This window comes from Neoarius graeffei, chromosome 9, assembly GCF_027579695.1.
Source record: "Neoarius graeffei isolate fNeoGra1 chromosome 9, fNeoGra1.pri, whole genome shotgun sequence".
In the NCBI taxonomy this organism is placed as follows: Eukaryota; Metazoa; Chordata; class Actinopteri; order Siluriformes; family Ariidae; genus Neoarius; species Neoarius graeffei.
The window spans coordinates 64,515,741-64,537,146 of record NC_083577.1 but is presented as its reverse complement, the minus strand read 5'-3'; the positions used below and the strand labels follow the sequence as shown (position 1 = coordinate 64,537,146).

General features: G+C 43.7%; 1 protein-coding gene across 3 annotated transcripts in view; it reads left to right on the top strand.

Moving 5' to 3' along the window:
• The window catches only part of stk39 (serine threonine kinase 39), a 90,627-nt gene that overhangs the window by 44,743 nt on the left and 24,478 nt on the right, over window positions 1-21,406 (top strand). For all 3 annotated transcript variants that reach the window (XM_060930086.1, XM_060930088.1, XM_060930087.1), the window contains 4 exons: window positions 3,078-3,200; window positions 3,761-3,790; window positions 4,268-4,324; window positions 7,896-7,957. In XM_060930086.1, the coding sequence (XP_060786069.1) occupies window positions 3,078-3,200; window positions 3,761-3,790; window positions 4,268-4,324; window positions 7,896-7,957 (272 nt within the window). The remainder of the gene's footprint in view (window positions 1-3,077; window positions 3,201-3,760; window positions 3,791-4,267; window positions 4,325-7,895; window positions 7,958-21,406) is intronic.

The window sequence follows — 21,406 nt, the reverse complement described above, 5'->3', positions numbered from 1 at the left end:
AAGCGGCTAGAGATAATGAGATGAGATGAGACTGTCCTTGCCTCCTTTCTCTTACCATGGATTGTGTTTGTGGTTTACACAGTATGGGTTGTGCTTTTGGTATTTTAGACAGCAAGTAATAAAGTTGAGCAAATCTGTATGCAGACAGTCATAGTGTAGTGGGTGTTTTGGCACATGAAATGTTTGTTTATGTGGAGGTGTGAGGGCTAAGTTTGCTGACCTTTTTTGTCATATTCACACACTCCGAGCTTGCAGATGATGTTTGTGAGACCGAATAGATTTTATATAGCGTATGTTTATTCACGTATTGTCTTGCTGAAGGTGCCAGCGGAGAGGCAAAGGGATGCTGGCCTGCCTGTGTGTTCAGAGAGAGAGAGCATGATGCAAGGAGAAGGGTATATGCTTCATCCTTTGACTCTAGCTGTAGCTGCCTTTTCAGCTTTGTAGACTGGAGTGCTTTGTAAATTTGTAGGCCTTGTAGATTTAGTCATCTTTACAATCGGTGTGTGGATGTGTGGTGTTTTTTTTTTTTTTTTGTCTTTTGTATGCTGTAATCCAGGCCACTGGTGTTTGTATTAATGTAAAAGATTTCTTGGAGTGCGTCTCTTTAAAGCTAGATTAACCCCTTTAATGCCCAGGAGTTGCAGGGTGGGGTGGGGGTTCACACTTACCTGTACATCAACATTATTGTAACTACATACATTTATCATATTAGTTTCACTGTGATTACTGAATAATGTGCTTTAAGATGAATATCTAAATAATAAGCCAGGGATAAATGTGGATTCATGTTAAAGTGCATATCACGGGTAAATTCAGGAGCAAGATCAATGTAATTCTCCTATTTTATATTAAACTTTGGTCAAATATCTGTAACATTATGCATTCTCTGCAATTTTTTTTTTACCTTGCGCAATACCAGAAAAATTCAGTTGAAATCAAGCCATTTGAGGCGAATTGGTCCGCCTCTGAAAAAACTTGGCATTTGGATTTCCCGGCAAACACTGATTTTCGTAGCGTCACGTGCGGGACTCCTCTCTCTGAATCCTACATCAGCGCTGGTTTGTTTATGAGAAAACGACCTGGTGGTTTTCTGTAAATTTCTTCAACGTTATCGCGTAGTTATTAAAATGGTTAACAGATGTATCGTAGGAGGGTGTAGCAACACCAATCTTGACGGGATTAGTACTCATCGTTTCCCAAAAGACCGGACAATGAGAGAGAAATGGGAGCGCTTGGTCTACACAGGCTGTGCACTGAAACCGTGCAAAGCTCACGCAGCCTGCTGGCACTTCCGCAGGTGACGTCACGAATCTGGCTCCAGACTCCCTTGGGATTTTTCCAGATGCGTTTTGTTATCTTATTTTTTTTCTGCTGTAGACAGATGGCCTTGTGCAAAATTACCTTTTTGGATGAGTGTGTAAAGGGACATACTTTCATATAAAAAAAAAAAACATGAAATTGATCCAGAATATGCACTTTTAAGGTTAACCTAGGGGAAAAAAAAATTGGATTTTGTTCAGCTTTTTATAAGAACAAAGCTGATCCCTTGACCAGTTTTCACTTAACTGGAGGTTTGTTTCGAAGGAGATTTTGTATGTTATATGATCTGGCACCAATATTTGATATATATATTTTGATTAAAAACTAAATAGACTTATTGTTGTTAGCGGTTTATTTATAAATTTTTCAGGATGACCTTGATTTGGGGCGGCACGCTGGTGTAGTGGTTAGTGCTGTCGCCTCACAGCAAGAATATCCTGGGTTCGAGCCCAGCGGCCAACGAGGGCCTTTCTGTGTGGAGCTTGTGGGTTTCCTCCGGGTGCTCCGGTTTCCCCTGCAGTCTAAAGACATGCAGGTTAGGTTAACTGGTGACTCTAAATTGACCGTAGGTGTGAATGTGGGTGTGAATGGTTTTGTCTCTGTATCAGCCCTGTGATGACCTGGCGACTTGTCCAGGGTGTACCCCGCCTCTCACCTGTAGTCAGCTGGGATAGGCTCCAGCTTGCGTGCGACCCTGTAGAACAGGATAAGCAGCTACAGATAATGGATGGACATTGATTTGGATGTGGAGAATTCTTTCCATTCATTGTTATGATAACCGATCACACACATTTTGCATTTGTGTAAAATGCAGTATGTTCAGTGTAACCAGTGCGTTAATATTTTACAGTTGTGGAACAATTCATTTCACACACGCACCAACATCCAATACACTTCGAACACTGGTCAAACATAATTCACTGCACCGGGTTTGTCGCTTCGAGAAACAAATTGATATCCCATTCATTGATTAACAATTCTTAGACGTCAGTGCAGACAGGTGCTCAGTGTAAAAGTAAACCGTGTTCCAAACCGAATGAATTTCCAAGACTTGTCCTGTGTCTGAAATCACTCCCTCGTTCACTACTCACTACATAGGGAATTACTATATAGTGAGCTCATTGGTAAAATGGAACGGGGGGGGAAACACTTTCGGATACTACTCTGCCACGCCATTATTTATGTCATTACTGTCGCGCAATTAAAACATGCCAGATAAGTCAGCTGGTGGGGTTTCAAAATTAATACATGCACGTCTGGTGCATCTTTCAGTTCTTTTAAATTAAGGCTGAGTACTTTTCTTCTTTGCTGCTGCCTTTTATTGAATCAAATTTGAGGCTTTTGATTAATTTCTCAGTCTGCACTGTAACTCTTATTCTTGTATTTTATGTCTTATTCTATTTTAGTTTATTTCCTATTCTCTTACTATTTTTAATTGTACTTGAATGTCCGTTTATAACTTTTTTTTTTCTTCCTTTCAGCACGACCGCAATGCATGATGGTGTATATATTGCTTGATTAGTGACCATCGGTTGTACGCTACTTTTCATGATGCATTGTGGGATACTTTGAGTGCATTATATAGGGCGTAATAATTCTCACTATGCTGTACGTTCGGACAGCACTACAAAATGGCGAACTCGCTATATACAGTAGTCCACTATGCAGCGAGTTATTTGGGACACAGGGTTGGTCATGGTAAAGTTGTAGCCTATGAAGGTTTACACACGTGAGAACATCTCTGTTCTGCTTAGGTGAGACGAGTTCCAGGATCAAGCGGTTGCTTGCACAAGATGGAGGATGGAGAATGGGAATGGAGTGATGATGAGATGGATGAAAGGAGTGAAGAAGGGAAGGCAGCTATCAGTCATGGAAGGGTGAGTTTGATCTTATTCTGTGTGTTTCATTTGATATGAAGAAAACTGTGTACAAAAGTATTATGTTAAATTTCACTCGCTGTACTTCCATTAAATGTATTTGCCTTTGCTGGACGTTAAAATATCACATTTAGTTTTAATGGAGTCTACAGCCTCTGATGTTTCTGGCTGCTCCACAGAGCATAGATCTGTAAATATTTTACTCTGTGTACATTTCTGTATCCTTTACAAGAGACGTGTTCTTCAAGCTTTAAAGCAGCGTGACCGGGAGGAGACGCACCTCTCCGCTTTGTTATTCTCTTTGATTGGTGCACGTGGAATGTAGAACTCCCTGTGAGCTCGAGCTAGGAATAAAAATCAAACCCCCTCCGCTGAAAATCAGCCGCAAATCAGCGTCCGCTTAACGAGTTTGGAGATGCGTTGCTTCTGTGTATTGTTTATCATAAAATGCAAATGAGCCGGTGTTGATTACACTCCTACGCAAATGGCTAAATCTGTCTATCATTCTTTGTGGTAGAAAACATACATAATATAATCATGTCCTCTTAATTGCTTTTCAGTCACGGTGGGTCAAAGATGAAAACCAGCATGTAAGTGTTCATTTTCTGTCCTCATATATGAAGCTTGTTGATGGTAAACTTAACCAGCACTGTGAATTTGGGTTCTGGTACTTGGAAAGGAAGGAACGGATTTCAGCAAATATAAACGTGCAGACATAAATACAAACTGGGCACACAGACAGACAGTGCTTCTCACCACGTTTGGTCATAACCCATTTTAATTATCCACTGAAGGATTGTTTTATAATGTAATTACAAGTATCAGGGTCCTGCGCTGATTGTCTAATAAACTGACATAAAAACATCGAATATTTGACTACAATAGAAAAAGAAACGCTGAGTGTTATATATAGAGTTATGAGCATGTGCGTGCATAGAAACATTTCCTCTTGGGCTTTGTGAATGTTCAGAAACCATTTTCTAAAAGCTGAATGAGACCGGGCTTGCTATTCTTCCTCTCCCCATGTGCGTCCTGTTTGTTTGTTTGTTTATTTATTTATCTTGCAGGGGGAAGTGAATGCCAACAGTGTCCCTATAGAAAGCCTGTCCATTCAGCATCCCCAGGTGAGGGCTGTGTGTGGAAGTGGATGTGATTTTTGTCTTGATTCACTAACCCCGTGTCCCATGCTGAGAGGCAGTGCAGCCTAGACAGGCCTGGAGGAAGCCTTTTCACATCACCGCATCCAGCGCTCGCTGTATTCCATTTAGAACAGCAACTGAGCTGATTTCTCTCTAGTGTCTTTCATTCTCATCGCCTGTCCTTCTCATTTTACTTCCTGTTTTTGCTGTTTATCTGTTTCTTGAGATTGCTTTATTGGGTTATTTGGCATCACTCAACAATATGGTAGATAATTAAGGGAAAAAACCCCAAAACAAAACACGTGAGAGCAGAACAGATCAACAAGTCATTATTGTTCTAGTGTACGTTCCAATGAGTGGTGTTAAATTAACAGCTGCAGGGAACATTGGAGACTAGTGTATTTACACCAGTCTAAGATGTATATAGTAGGTGTTAATTTAGCACCCTGGCATTTCGGTGTGGACACTGTAATTAAGTAAAAAGAAAATCCGCAGCTATCTTCAAAAGCCTCAGCTGCTTTTGCTGCTAAGCAACAGTAAGTTCATGGTAAACATTTTCAGGCTGCAAGTTTTAGGGGTTTTTTTTGGTGCATGCAGGAAGAATGAACTAAAGATAGACTCAAAGTCAAAACAATATTACACTTGAGAGTTAATATCTTTTAATATTCAAATAATATTGGCTGGCGTTGAGTGGTATATCAGATATATTCCATTCAGTTAGCATGATGCTGAACGAGTCAAAGACGAGTTCAATATCATGCTAGCTGAATGGAATATATCTAATGTACCACAAAAAAGCCTATTATTATTATTATTATTATTATTATTATTATTATTATTATTATAATACACATTCCTTTTGGGCGTTCAACGCATCTTTCTCTTTCAAAATTCTCTCAAAATCTTTCGTTTTTAACAAAGCAAACCTGGCGGCCATGCTTGTTTACAAATTGTCACAGTTGCTCGCTAGCGCGGACGTTTTACATCTCCGTGTCTCTTTTCCAGTTTTTTATTTCCGTTGGTATGTTTTTCTCTTGTAAATGTGTGAAGAATATCTCATGAGGTTTTGGTAGCCCTTCGGGTGTTCAACGCATCTTTCTCTTTCAAAATTCTCTCAAAATCTTCCGTTTTTTTATAACGAAGCAAACCTGGCAACCATGTTTGTTTACAAATTGTCACAGTCGCTCGCTAGCACGGACGTTTTACATCTCCGTGTCTCTTTTCCAGTTTTTCGATTTCCATTGGTATGTTTTTCTCTTGTAAATATGCGTGAAGAATATTTCATGAAGTTTTGGTAGCCTTTTGGATGTTCAACACATCTTTCTCTTTCCCAGCAAACAAAGAGTTTTCTGCTGCGCATGCGCAGAAGCATTTCTCATTGGATATTTCGCATCAGCTCCAGTGTGTGATGTCATGTTGTCTTGACAACATGCAATATCGTAAACCATATTCAATGCTGGGCGGCACGGTGGTGTAGTGGTTAGCGCTGTCGCCTCACAGCAAGAAGGTCCGGGTTCGAGCCCCGTGGCCGGCGAGGGCCTTTCTGTGCGGAGTTTGCATGTTCTCCCCGTGTCCGCGTGGGTTTCCTCCGGGTGCTCCGGTTTCCCCCACAGTCCAGAGACATGCAGGTTAGGTTAACTGGTGACTCTAAATTGACTGTAGGTGTGAATGTGAGTGTGAATGGTTGTCTGTGTCTATGTGTCAGCCCTGTGATGACCTGGCGACTTGTCCAGGGTGTACCCCGCCTTTCGCCTGTAGTCAGCTGGGATAGGCTCCAGCTTGCCTACGACCCTGTAGAACAGGATAAAGCGGCTAGAGATGATGAGATGAGATATTCAATGCTCATTCTCCATTGGGTAAAGTGACGTGATGCATATAGGATAAGCGGTATGCTAAGAATATTGCATGCTATCGAATCAGATGAATGAAACCTGCTAGAAGGGAATAGAATACATATGTTATTTACCAGCTGGGAGGTCGGTATGGTGAAATACCGTGACCGAGGTCTTGAAAGTACTGAGCGAGGCCCTCTGGGCCGAGGTCCGTATTCAAGGCCGAGGTCAAGGTATTTCACCATACGGACCGACCTTAAGCTGATAAATAATATATATATTTTTTTCTTTACCAAATTCTAACAGAAAACGAGAGCGCCCGAAAGGGAAAACCGAGTCGAGGCGAGCCGCCATTTTGAATCCTCATTCACAGGTGTAATGCAAATTGCTTCCTCCTCGGTATACAAGTACACTTCCATGGCAAGAAAAAAAAAACTACATTTTGCTGCCTATGTAGTCCCCTATTTCTACAAAATTGAGTCATTCAGGATTCAGCCACGTTTTTGCTCAGCATTAGCAAGTTATAAGTTTTTAGCTTTCTCCTGAAATGTTTTCTTTTATTTTTTCTTCCTCAGGGTAGTAAAACTTGCTTTCGCTGTGAAGACTGTCGTTATCGCTATCCATGATGTAAAATTAATGCTATTATCCTGAGAAATGCGGGCAAAAATGTATAAGATTTTTGATAATCTTATAAATAAATCTTATAAAAAAAAAAGATAAATGTTGACAAAAAAATTCTACTATGTTTGTTGTGAACAAGCGAGTCGCCAGAGGTCCGTAACTGGGGTCCGTATCGTAGGATATGGACCCGCTCGCCAGCCAATCAGAGCGCAGGATTTGATGGAAACCACACCGCGAAAAAAATAAATGTTTTTATTCCATCGAACAAGTGTCCTGTATGTATAATAATAAAAAAATATAGAAGTGTGTATTTAATAGCTGCTGGTTACATTGGACACCGATTTAGTTCTACCAGTCTCAGATTTATATAGGTGTTATCGCCACCCTTGATCGATAATGCCTTTTAATCCGTGTTGGACTTTTATAAATGTACTTGTGGGGATTAATACACTATATTTGAACAGCTTGAATTATTGGCAAATTTAAACAGGAAATCCTATCACAAACCTGATACTAAAACAAAGCTATTAATACATTCATAAACTGCGGTGAAGCCTAGACAGGCCTAAGGGTTGATAAAGATGAACTTTTATTATTAAACTCCTTGCCCTGTCAAGCAGTGAAGGTTATTTCAGTTTGTGAGAATTGGTGTGAGGCATAGAGAGTTTAAACACGACCCATAGCTATTACCCTGTGGGTCTGTGTGCTCATGTCTGTGACTCATTGTAAATTAAACGAGAGAGCTCTGGTGGAAACAACATAACAATCGCTCTTACTGTTTCCTTATTCATGCACTCGTGTTTTCCTTCTGACTGCTTGTCTCCTTTCTTTCATCTTGCCACTCGCTTTTCTCAGTGACATTACTGTTCTTTAAAATAGATCAGAAATCGAGTGCTACAGGCACGCTGATCCCTGTGGATATGAGAAGAGAACCACTGCCTACTGTATATTATGTATTTTGAATGTTACACTGAAATGCTTTGCTGTCAAGAGAATCCCTGTCACATTACACACTTTCATTTTGTAATATACACCGAATAAAAGGTGAATATATCTGAAATGGTGATTATTATTTTCTCTTTCTTTCTTTATTCCCATGAAAGATTCAACCTCTGGAAAAAAACCCATGCACTCAGGGTGCTGTGAACATGGTCCTGAGGCTAAGGTAATAAAAGCGCTTGATTTTTCTATACTGACCTCATTTACCAGCTCTTAAAGTAGGGGAGGGAAACTAGACTGGTACCAAAATCCAGAATTGTGACACCCAAAGGAATTTTTGAGACAAAGTCGGCAAACAGTCTTATTTTGTCAATTTGGGTGTGCCGAATTCAAATCTGCAATATGCCGAGCTCTATCTGACCTCTGTTGACCTCTAGAGGTCATCGAACTTTGGGCCTTTAAACGTCTCAGCTGAACCCAGTTTCTCAGCTTTCTAAGGAATGAAATGTACTAAAATGATTAATGAAGTTAGCAAATGGCCTTGTTTGTTTAAATGTTTGGGTGCTGAATTCATTTTTCATTTGTAAAATGACATATGACCTCTGATAACCTCAAGGTCATTAAACTTGGCCTATAGGCCTATGCATTTAACGGCATTTTTAAACTGACTTTACTCCCCCAAAAAGAATATGAACAGACAAAAAACAAATAGAAAGGAACAAATACAACATTAAATGCCAGTCCATGTACATGTGACTTACTTTTCACAATGAGAATGCCTAGGCGATCACCTTACATAACATTGCATTACATTTAGCGGTTATTGTTTATACAAAGCGACTGAAAAAAGGACAGATTCAGCAGCATACAAAATGTGGGGGCATACAGGGTATACAGGTTAATCAGGGTTAGTATATATGAGAGTTTTTTTCTTTGTTGTTTGTTTTTTGTTTTGTTTTAAACGGGGTAAAGCCTTTACAAAAAACAAACAACAAAGAAAAAAACTCTCATATATACTAACCCTGATTAACCTGTATACCCTGTATGCCCCCACATTTTGTATGCTGCTGAATCTGTCCTTTTTTCAGTAGCTTTGTATAAACAATAACCGTTAAATGTAATGCAATGTTATGTAAGGTGATCGCCTAGGCATTCTCATTGTGAAAAGTAAGTCACATGTACATGGACTGGCATTTAATGTTGTACTTGTTCCTTTCTATTTGTTTTTTGTCTGTTCATATTTTTTTGGGGGGAGTAAAGTCAGTTTAAAAATGCCGTTAAATGCATAGGCCTATGGAGCACTTGCATGTGACGTCACAGCCGATCCAGATTGTGACAGACGCCATCTTGTCGGTCAAACGCCATATTCCGCCTTCTACTTCTGGTTCTACTTCTGCTTTTACTTCTACCTTTTCTTCTGGAAAACCCTACTATATACAATTCTACTACAACGGCTGCGGCTACAAGCTCTCCCTACCTGTGCACGTTTTTTATGTTTTTTGTGTGTATTTTTGCGTGTTGTTCGTCTGTACCGGACTTCAATATCCACTACAACTGTATGGACTTACTGGACATTGGTTTCCAGCAGAAAATGACGGTTTGTAGCGATTTCCATCGCATGCACAACATTCCGGACGAGATAGCGAGACCAGCGGGGTCTCCGTGGATTGTTATCGGAAGCAAAGCGAAGGAGGCGGCGCCGGGAGCGGAAGCAAAAGCGAGGCTGTAGAGCCGGCCTGTTGACTAAACTCAGAAAACAGCCACTCAAACCTCCACTGCTAAGCCTCTACCTCTCCAACGCCAGATCCATGTAAACAAGACGGACAATTTGGAATTACAGCTGGAATTACCTTATTCTATTCTATAATCAGCTGGTCAGTGCTATACTAGATACTTAAGTGACTTACCCATCCAATGAGGATTCTTGTTTACAAGATGCCACATCTGAGTCGCTGACAAATCCTGAATTTCTGTAAAGATAACTGTCCAGAGATTTATAGGCACGCAGTGCTTCACCACTGAACAACGAGGGAAAGTTAATGAGGTAATTATACACGTCCGGGTATTCCGCTGGCAGTTCAAAATCCGGTCGTGAAAACTCCGTCCGGTAAGCCATAAGGGTCACAAATCTGTAGATCGTTTATTTTAGACACATATCTAGTTATCTGTTCATTAGAAAAATGAGCCGTGTAGTCCGTTGGTTGAAATTGATCCAGTCTGTACACCAGTGCAGCAGTATTCAACGGTGTTTTTGACCAACAAGATGGCGGTTGTGTACTTTCCGGTCACGTGACCTTGAGGTTATCAGAGGTCATATGTCGTTTTACAAATGAAAAATGAATTGAGCACCCAAACATTTAACAAACAAGGCCATTTGCTAACTTCATTAATCATTTTAGTACATTTCATTCCTTAGAAAGCTGAGAAACTGGGTTCAGCTGAGACGTTTACAGGCCCAAAGTTCAATGACCTCTAGAGGTCAACAGAGGTCAGATAGAGCTCGGCATATTGCAGATTTGAATTCGGCACACCCAAATTGACAAAATAAGACTGTTTGCCGACTTTGTCTCAAAAATGCCTTTAACTCCTTAAATAAGCACTTTTTTGAATTTTGGTACCAGTCTAAACCTGAAATACTCAAGCATGTTGACTCAAGCAAGCCTAATAATTCTGGTTTGTATGCTAAAGAGTGTATGTGTGTGTGTTTTCAAATTATCCCTTTCAGTCAGTCTGGTTGAGAGTGTGTGGAACAGAAGTGACAAAATTAAAGCATTATTCTCAGCCGGATTTTCTAAATTGCTCTGCCCTTTTCTTAAGAGCTTAAATCTTAAACTACAAAAAAAAAAGACGAAACATTGTTCTCAAATCACAAGACAAGGTGAATAGCTTTCTGCTCTTCCACACACTCTGATGAACAAGAGCACCCAGAGGACGGCTCGTATTCTTAGCACTATTAACCAACTTGCAGTGTGATGGCAACTTTCCTCACTTGCATTTCAGTACGAGTCACTGAACCGAAAGCAGTGATAATCCTTGTTGTTATGCAGGTGGAATATTGGTTCAGAGTTTAATTTAGCCCAGTTTTCTAAGTGATTAGCCTTAGTGTTCAAATCAAAATGAAAAATGTCAAATATACATAAATGTAATGCACGCTGGGCTGGGAAATTATTCGTATTCAGTTGGCAGACAAGACAGGTTTTTCTATGTTTTATAAGATGATTCTAACTGATATTAGAGTGGCACTGAGGCTCGGGGCAGCAGGGGAGTGAGTGTGTGTGTGTGTGTGTGTGTGTGTGTGTGTGTGTGTGTGTGTGTGTGTGTGTGTGAGAGAGAGAGAGGGAGGGAGACAGACAGACAGAGAGATATAGAGAGGTGGGAGGATTTTCTCTCTGGAGAGATTAAATTCATAGTTATTGCTTTGAATTTAGAAACGTATTTCTTCTTTTTCATTGTACTTGGAGTATAATTTAAAGGCCAGGTTGCGAAAATTGGAGTCTACAGCATCAAATTCTCATTACGGTTACAAACCTAAAACAAGTACAGACCTAAAGCACACATCAGGGAAGGGATTACAGGGAATATTACGTACATATAATAATCCATTCACACACACACACAGCCTTTTCATAAAGAAAAGACAATAATGTATTTTTATGCAAATTGATCCTTATGAAACTATGCTCTCTCTCTCACACACACAAACAAAACCACAGAGTAAATATGACAAAAGAATAATTGTTTTTCAGTTTGGCTGTTTCTCTGTGCTGCTGCTCTGGGTCGATATGATAACAGGACCCTAGCTCTTACCATGGTTCAGGCATACACATATTTCCTGGACTCTTCCAGTATAATAATCTTGTTCATGTGTAGGCATACTCGCAGCGCCTCGCATCCCAAATCCCAAAGAAATCCCACTAGAGAGGGGAAGTGTATTTATTCTGACTTTCACATCTAGTTGAATGGATGCCGCTTCCTATTTCTCTTTTAAGACGGTTCTTACTTTCTCCGGTGTCTTGTTTACACACCTTCAGTTCTACTTTATACACACTGTGAAAGGTTGAGGCTAAAACACAATGGAGGCCAACATGTGGGATCGGTAGATTTTGGGTTTTTATTGGATCAAGTAATACTAATCCTCTCTTCTGAGCGACTCGTGATTTTTATAGACAGATATAAGATGTTATATTGATTGTTTACTTTTCCATGTGTTCTGAAATTACAGGGCAGTGTGTTCACAGCCCCAGTGAGCTTCCTTTTTATTATTATTATTATTATTATTATTATTATTATTATTGCACTCGGTCCAAATAGGAACTGTAACAAGTGCCTAAAGATCTGTTGGGGCAGCATTTGCACGGCTTCATGTTTTGTAGAGGAGCAGAGGACAGACAGTTAATGACCGGGTTGCCAGATTGGACTAGTTTAAAAATACTGTGTGGCAACACATTAAAATCTTTGGAATTAAATTTAATAAATGTATGCGTAAAAGAAAGTGTAAGTACAGTGTGTCTATAGTGTCGAGAACCATTTCGATAGCAAGATACATGACAAACAAGTGTTGCCAGGCAAAACAAACCTCACCCGGCAGCACTTATTTTATACCTGTATGTTGATAATGGTAATATTTCTCAATCATCAGCTGTCAAGTCCTATGAAAATCAATGACCTTGAGTTTGACAATTCAAGGTCAAAGGTCATGGTGCCAAATGGAAGCCCATATGGCACTTCCTATTGTTAGGACTAGGACTGTTTTGGCCTCTAGAGGCCGCTGTTATTTCCTTTTCATGTCGTGTTTATTTTGGCCTCTAGAGGCCGCCACTGTTCCTGTGTTTTGTGTTTGTGTTAATTGCCTAATTATCTTCACCTGTGTCCTTAATTAGTTTGTCTATTTATACCCCTGAGTTCAGTCCTCTTGTCACGGAGTCTTTGTGCTGTTATGTTTATCTCCAGTTTCCTTTGTACTGTGTTTTTTGATCTTCTTAGCTTTTGAATTTTTGCACTTTGCTTTTCTTTTGGATTATACTCTTTGGTTTTTTTTTTGTCTTTTGTTTTGCCCTGTATATAGTGTATATAGTTTAAATAAACCTTTTGATTCTTTTTCTACTTCCGCCTCACGCCTCTGCATTTGAGTCATCCCCCTGGTGGCCTAGTGGGGGTTTGCTGGATTATCACACCAACGAACCAGGTTCGAATCCCAGCAAAACCCTAACAGAAAGACTCCGTCATGACCGACTCAGCAGAGGCTGCTTCAACTGTCTACCCGGCCAACCTTCAGGGAATTATGGCAGCTTTGACACGCTTCGGAGCGACCATGGACGCTCATGGACGTACGCTCACCAGCCAACGTGAGGCCCTCGCTCGCCACGAGGAACTGCTTCAGCAAATTGGGAAAACCCTGGCACAGCTGACATCTCTGCCTGCATCTCCTGCTCCTGATCCAGTTCCTGCTCCTGATCCAGTTCCTGCTCCTGATCCAGCTCCCACTCCTGCTCCAGTGCCTCCTGCAATGCTGCCTTCTTCACCTCGCGAACCCAGCCTTCCTGCACCACAGAGGTATGACGGCAAGCACAGTGAGTGCCGAGAGTTCCTTACCCAGTGTCAACTCACCTTTGAGCTTCAGCCTACCACCTACACTACGGATCGCCGCAAGATTGCCTTTGTGATCACCTTATTAGCTGGTAAGGCGCGAGCCTGGGCTACTGCTATCTGGCAAAGACAGGGACCTGAGTGCTTTGATTTCCAGCTGTTTTCTGAAGAGATGCTTCGGGTCTTCGATCAGGCAGACATCAGTACCGACGCAGCCCGAAAGCTCATGTCCATCCGGCAAGGAGGAAGCGTCGCAGATTACGCCATCTCGTTCCGAACACTCGCAGCAGTAAGTGGATGGAACGAGACTGCCCTGGTGTCAGCCTTCCACCATGGTCTGTCTGACCCCATCAAGGACGGTCTGGCCTCTATTGGATGCCCAAGTGACCTTGAAACCCTCATCTCACATGCTATTCGTCTGGACAACAGGATGAGAGAACGCCACCAAGCCTTGAGCCCCCCCAGCCTCCCTACCTCTACCTGGAGACCGTCTACCTCCTTCAGTGACTGTCCAGAACCCATGCAAGTGGGTCGTACTCGCCTCTCCGCATCTGAGAGGGAGCGCAGAAGGAGGGACAAGTGCTGCATCTACTGTGGCAAGCCTGGTCACTTCCGAGCATCATGTCCCGAACTCTTGGGAAAAGGACCGCCCCGTCCAGCCGAGGGAGGGTTGTGACGGGGCCTACCCTCTCTCCCGGACTCCCTGGCCAAGGAATCTACATCCCGGTCTCCATCTCCTGGGGTGAGTCTGTCCACTCTTGTCAAGCTTTGATAGACTCAGGGGCGGCTGGGAACTTTATGGATATTCACTTCGCCCAAAGCATCAATATTCCGACTGCACCTCTTGAAGTCCCACTATCTGTGTCTGCCCTCGATGGCCAAGCGTTAGGTGATGGAAGAGTCACCCAAGTTACTTCTCCAGTTTTCCTCCAGTCTCAAGGTCACAAGGAAGAAATATCCCTGCACCTGATTCCTTCACCTGAGTTCCCAGTTATTCTAGGCCTTCCTTGGCTTACTCGCCACAACCCTCGCATAGACTGGGTAACAAGCCAGGTTGTGGAATGGGGCCCTGCATGCCATGCCTCTTGTCTGCTCTCTAGCTCTCCTGTGTCTCCTGCCGAGCCCCCTGATCTCACCGAGTTATCTCAAGTTCCCACAGAGTACTGGGATCTCAAGGAGGTATTCAGCAAGAGCAGGGCCGCCGTTCTTCCTCCGCACCGGGCCTACGACTGTGCCATCGACTTGCTCCCTGGGACTACCCCTCCTCGTGGCAGACTGTTTTCCCTCTCTCAGCCAGAACGCAAGGCCATGGAGGAATACCTCAAAGATGCCCTGGTCTCTGGGTTTATTCGACCCTCCACTTCACCTGCTGGAGCCGGCTTCTTCTTTGTCGGCAAGAAGGATGGGGGGCTCCGACCATGTATTGATTACAGGGGCCTGAATAAGATCACTGTGCGCAACCGATATCCCCTTCCGCTGATGTCCACAGCTTTCGACCTGCTCCAAGGCGCCACCGTCTTCACCAAGTTGGACCTACGGAATGCATACCACCTCATCCGTATCCGACAGGGAGACGAGTGGAAGACTGCCTTTAACACCCCGTCTGGGCACTACGAATACCAGGTGATGCCCTTCGGACTCACCAACGCACCAGCTGTTTTTCAGGCCCTAATCAACGACGTCTTAAGGGACATGATTAACCTATACGTTTTTGTCTACCTCGACGACATCCTTATCTTTTCCAAGACCGTGCAGGAGCACCGCCACCATGTCCGCCAGGTTCTCCAGAGGCTGCTACAGAACAATCTGTTCGCCAAGGCCCAGAAATGCGAATTTCATGTTCCCGAGGTCTCCTTTCTGGGATTTATTGTACGGACAGGCCAACTCCAAATGGACCCTGCCAAGACCCTGGCCGTCCGGGATTGGCCTACTCCCAAGTCCGTTAAGGAGGTTCAGCGGTTCTTAGGATTCGCTAACTTCTACCGCAAGTTCATCAGGAACTTCAGTTCTGTGGCAGCACCCATGTCTGACCTCACCAAAGGGACAGGTGGATCTTATGGCTGGTCTCCTCAGGCAGAAAAGGCGTTCAAAGACCTCAAGGACCGCTTCTGCACGGCACCCATTCTGGTTCTCCCGGACACCTCCCAACCATTCATCGTGGAGGTGGACGCCTCGGACAGTGGTGTCGGCGCGGTGCTCTCTCAACGTTCGGAAGGAAAGCTGCACCCCTGCGCTTACTTCTCCCACCGCCTGAGTCCTGCTGAGTCCCGGTACGATGTGGGGGATCGAGAACTGCTAGCGGTCAAACTGGCCCTTGAGGAGTGGAGGCACTGGCTGGAGGGAGCACAACATCCATTCCTGGTTTGGACTGACCACAAGAACCTGGAGTACCTCCAGCAAGCCAAGAGACTGAACCCTCGACAGGCTAGGTGGGCCCTGTTTTTCAGTCGGTTTGACTTCACCCTCTCATACCGCCCCGGCTCCAAGAACACCAAACCTGACGCACTGTCCAGACTGTTCTCTGCCACTAACAGGGAGAATGAAGTCGGGCCTATTATCCCTGTGTCCCGGATTGTGGCCCCTGTCCGCTGGGGTATTGAGGAGGCTGTCCGACGAGCCCAACGCCAGGACCCCGGTCCTGGGACGGGGCCACCAGGCCTCTTGTACGTCCCACATCAAGCCCGGGCCAAGGTTCTCCAGTGGGGTCACTCTTCCCCTCTCACCGCCCACCCGGGAGCTCGGAGGACCCTGGACTTCCTGAAAAGACGCTTCTGGTGGCCTAACATGGAGAAGGAAGTAAGGTCATTTGTCCTGTCCTGTGAGGTTTGCACCAGAACCAAGAACCCACGACAGCGTCCCCAGGGTCTCCTGCATCCTCTGACCATTCCCCGGCGTCCCTGGTCCCACGTGGCAGTCGACTTTATCACGGGTCTCCCTGAGTCACAAGGTAACACGGTCATTTTGGTCTTAGTTGACAGATTCTCCAAGGCCTGCCGCTTCATACCACTGTGCAAACTCCCCTCTGCTCTTGAAACTGCGAAACTTTTGTTTAATCATGTCTTCCGAGTCTTTGGTCTTCCACAGGACATCGTCTCAGACCGAGGGCCCCAGTTCTCCTCCCGAGTGTGGCACGGGTTCTGCAAGGTCATCGGAGCCACTGCCAGCCTCTCCTCTGGGTTTCACCCACAGTCCAATGGTCAGACGGAGAGGCTCAACCAGGACCTGGAAACCACCCTGCGAGGCCTGGCTATGGATAACCCGACATCGTGGAGCACCTGGCTGCCATGGGCGGAGTACGCCCACAACACCCTGCAGTCATCGGCCACCAAGCTGTCGCCATTCCAGTGCCAATTCGGGTTCCAGCCACCTCTGTTCCCGGACCAGGAGGAGGACGCGGGGGTGCCCTCGGTCAACCAATATGTGAGACGGTGTCGCAAGACCTGGAGCAAGGTCAGGAAGACCCTCATACAGACCTCCAGAACCAACCAGACTCAGGCCAACCGCCATAGAAGACCTGCACACGCTTTCCGCCCTGGGCAGCGTGTTTGGCTGTCCACTAAGGACCTTCCACTGCGGGTGGAGAACCGCAAGCTTGCTCCTCGCTACATTGGCCCCTTCAAGGTGGTGCGCAGGGTGAACCCTGTCTCCTACCGGCTCCAGTTGCCCCGGACTCTGAGGATCAACCCCACTTTCCATGTTTCCCTGTTACGGCCCGTACTGACGTCTACGTATGCCCCTACCCCTAGGAACCCCCCACCCCCCCGCATCTTCCAGGGGCAGACTGTGTTCACTGTGAATCGCCTGCTTGACTCCCGCTGGGTCCGCGGCGGGTTGCAATATCTGGTGGACTGGGAGGGCTATGGTCCTGAGGAGCGCTGCTGGGTTCCTGCTCGGGATGTCCTTGATAAAGAACTATGTCGGGACTTCCATTCGGCCCATCCGGATCGCCCTGGGAACGTCAGGAGACGCTCCTAGAGGGGGGGGTCCTGTTAGGACTAGGACTGTTTTGGCCTCTAGAGGCCGCTGTTATTTCCTTTTCATGTCGTGTTTATTTTGGCCTCTAGAGGCCGCCACTGTTCCTGTGTTTTGTGTTTGTGTTAATTGCCTAATTATCTTCACCTGTGTCCTTAATTAGTTTGTCTATTTATACCCCTGAGTTCAGTCCTCTTGTCACGGAGTCTTTGTGCTGTTATGTTTATCTCCAGTTTCCTTTGTACTGTGTTTTTTGATCTTCTTAGCTTTTGAATTTTTGCACTTTGCTTTTCTTTTGGATTATACTCTTTGGTTTTTTTTTTGTCTTTTGTTTTGCCCTGTATATAGTGTATATAGTTTAAATAAACCTTTTGATTCTTTTTCTACTTCCGCCTCACGCCTCTGCATTTGAGTCATCCCCCTGGTGGCCTAGTGGGGGTTTGCTGGATTATCACACCAACGAACCAGGTTCGAATCCCAGCAAAACCCTAACACCTATAAGTTGATAATAGTAAATATCTGTCTACCATCAACCGTTTGCAAGTCACAGCCCTTTGAAAATCCGTGACCTTTCAAGGTCAAAGATCATGGTGCCAAATGAAAGCCCATATTGGAGTTCCTATATGCTCATAATAGTAAACATTTGTCTATTGGCAACTGTTTGAGTTATAATGGAAAATGTTATTTTGACCAAAAGGGTGACCTTGACCTTCACCTTGACCTGATTATCCCCAAAATTTAATCAGGTAATCTACGGACCATTGCCCACCTACCCTGAAAATTTGAAGTCAGTCGGTGCAACCGTCTAGACACTAGATTGTTAACAGGCAGGCACAAACAAACAAATGAAAGTTTGAAAGAAACCTGAGAGATACCCCATCATGTAGCAGATCAATGGAAGCAGAGTTGAAAGATGAACAGTTTGGAATTGGTTTGAAGTAAATATGAAGGAAGATATCACGAAAAAAACGATTTTGACCTTTTGGGTGACCTTGACTGGATGACCCTCAAAATGTTGGAGGTTCTATTTGAGACCAATGCCCATCTATCCTAAAAGTTTCATGAAGATTGGTCCAGCCGTTTTCCCGTAATGTTGATAACAAAGAAACCCCACTGAAAACATCCATCAATTATCTGTAACTGCTTACTCTGTGCAGGGTCGAGGGCAAGCTGGAGCCTATCCCAGCTGATTTATAGGCGAGAGGTGGGGTACACCCCAGACAAGTCCCAGGTCATTGCAGGGCTGATACATAGAGACAAACAACCATTCACACCTATGGTCAATTTAGAGTCACCGGTTAGCCTAACCTGCATGTCTTTGGACTGTGGGGGAAACCGGAGCACCCGGAGGAAACCCACGCTGACACGGGGAGAACATGCAAACTCCACACAGAAAGGTCCTCGCCGGCCACGGGGCTCGAACCCGGACCTTCTTGCTGCGAGTTGACAGTGCTAACCACAACACCACCGTGCCACCCACACATGGGACATGTATGGAATTATGTGGTAAACAAAGTGTTGAAAAACAAAAATGTTTCATATTTTCGATTCTTCGATGTAGCCAGCGTTTACCTTGACGCTTTGTACACTATTGGCATCATCTTAACCAGCTTCATGAGGTGGTCACCCGGAATGCTTTTCAATTAACAGGTGCCTTGTCAAAAAGTTAATTAATGGACTAGTTTCTTGCCTTCTTAATGCATTTGAGATCAAATGGTAAATAATAGGCCTATTCCACAACTGTAGTAATCCATATGTTAAAAACCACTCGGCTAAGTAAAGAGAAACAAAATCCATCATTAGCTCATCTGGCCTTAAAGCTGATGAGCTGTTGCTATGGCGTGGTGTCAGTCATCGTCCACAATTCAGTTAAATCGTACCTTCTCCATCAATTCTCCATGAACTTCCATTCTGATTTGTTTTTGGTTTGAAAGAACTCATCACTCGGCACAAAATTTGCTTGTTTTGTCAATATTTTTTATTTATTTTTATTTTTGCTAAGGAGTTAGTAGTTAGGCCAAATTAACGAATTTTCCAGGCCTCTCACTAGAATTATCTCCTCTCTGATTTCTCATCCGATTCCAGTTCTGATCGACGTTTTGGGTAGCTCTTCCCCTGAGGAACAAAACTTGGTCGTTTGATTTTCTTACAACTTTTTTCAGTTAAATCATATTATGTCTTCCCTCAGTTCTCAATGGATTTCAGTTCTGATCGTTTTCTTTGAAAGAACTCGTCGTTCTGTACAAAACTTGGTCATTGTACAGTATTGTCAAATTTTTACTAACGAACTGCTAATTAGGTCAACTTCACGAATTTTGGGACTCCTCATTCGAATTGTATCTCCTCTCTCATTTCTCACCCCATTTCAGTTGTGATCGATGTTTTGGGTAGATCTTCCCTCGGGGAACACAACTTGGTCATTTGTATGTTGATTTTCATGTTGTAAACACTTTCTTTACAACTTTTTGTTTATTTTCAGTTAAATCGTGTCTCCTCCGTCAGTTCTCCATGGATTTCAGGTCTGATTGTTTTATTTGAAAGAACCAGAACACCTTGCTCATTATATTGTCAATTTTTTGCTAACAAATTAGTAATTAGGTCAAATTAACACATTTTTTCTTCTGACTAGAATTGTATCTCCTCTCTCATTTATCATGCAAATTCAGTTGTGATCGATGTTTTGGGTAGATCTTCCCTTGGGGAACAAAATTGAGTCCTTTTGTTGATTTTTTTTTTTTCCTGTTGTAAACAGTTTGTCGTGGAGGTCGGTCCTCTCTCACACGGTCACATTTCAGTTCTGTTTGATGTTTTGGTAATCGTGGTTTTGATGGCAGGCCAGGTGAGCTACTACGTCCTTGACGTTCTGGTTATTTTAAAACACGGAGTGTCTTTTTTTTTAATTAATAAAAAATAAAGAAAAAGCATTTAATTTGAAGGTGTGGGCAAACTTTTGACTGGTACTGTATGTGGATACTCTAGGGCTTGGGTGGCCAACCCGCGGCTCGCGAGCCGCATGCGGCTCTTTGCCCAGTGTCATGCGGCTCTTACGTTCATATCGAAGTTTGTGTTTGTGTTTTTTTTTTTATGTGCGTGTGCGCTTTGCTTGAGTTCAGTATGGTATTTTCGTCAAATACATCTTCGCTTTGCTTGGGTACATTATGGTATTTTCAGGTCATGTCAAATGTGCATGTGCGTGAGATAATCGCTAAGTTTTTGGGCAAGGTGTATCTTGTGTCAAGTAGCCTCTCAAAATGGCAATGAAAAAATGCACAGCAAAACGAAAATATGAAGACGAACATAGGACATTTTTAACAGAGTGGGAGAGTTTATACTTTTTTGTTGAACGTAATGGCAAGTCATTCTGCCTTATATATCAGTCGTTTAGCTCATTTCAAAGCTTCCCGCCTCCCTGAATAAACAAGGAGCCAGATATGCAACACTAATTGAAAACCTGCACGAAAGCTTTGTAACCCGGTTCCGTGATATACAACTGAAAAGGCCACAGATTACGTTCCTCGTCGACTCATTCAATGCGGAGATGGACTGTTTGAAAGCCCCGCTAGTCACAGATGAGGCTGCGGCGGAGTTGGAGATGATCGATCTTCGTGAGGAAGACCAACTGAAACCTGTTTTGAGGGAAGGCACCATTGAGTTTTGGAAAAGTGTGCCATTGGAAAAATACCCGAATGTGAAACAGGCTGCGCTTAAGATACTGTCAATGTTTGGGTCAACATACGTCTGCGAGTCTGTTCTCTACCATGAAACGAAGTCAAAGCATCGTTCTGTTCTGACTGAAACCCATGTGAAAGAACTGCTTCGAGTGGCAACGACGGAATACAAGGCAGATTTGAAGAGGATTGTTCAAGGCAAGGAATGTCAGAAGTCCCACTAAGCAACATGCATAGTAAGTGCACACAATATTGATTGCTGTAAATGACTGGCCTGTGGCATTAGTACTGACTGAAGGAGTAAATTTCTCTCATGTTGGCGTGTGACATTTACTATTAATCTGGCTGAGCAGAGGTGCGTGCTTGAGCGTGTGTGTCTGTGAGGGAGAGAGAGAGCGAGGGGGGTCACATGTATGGTACACGTGTGGTCATGTGTATGGTGTGGCTTT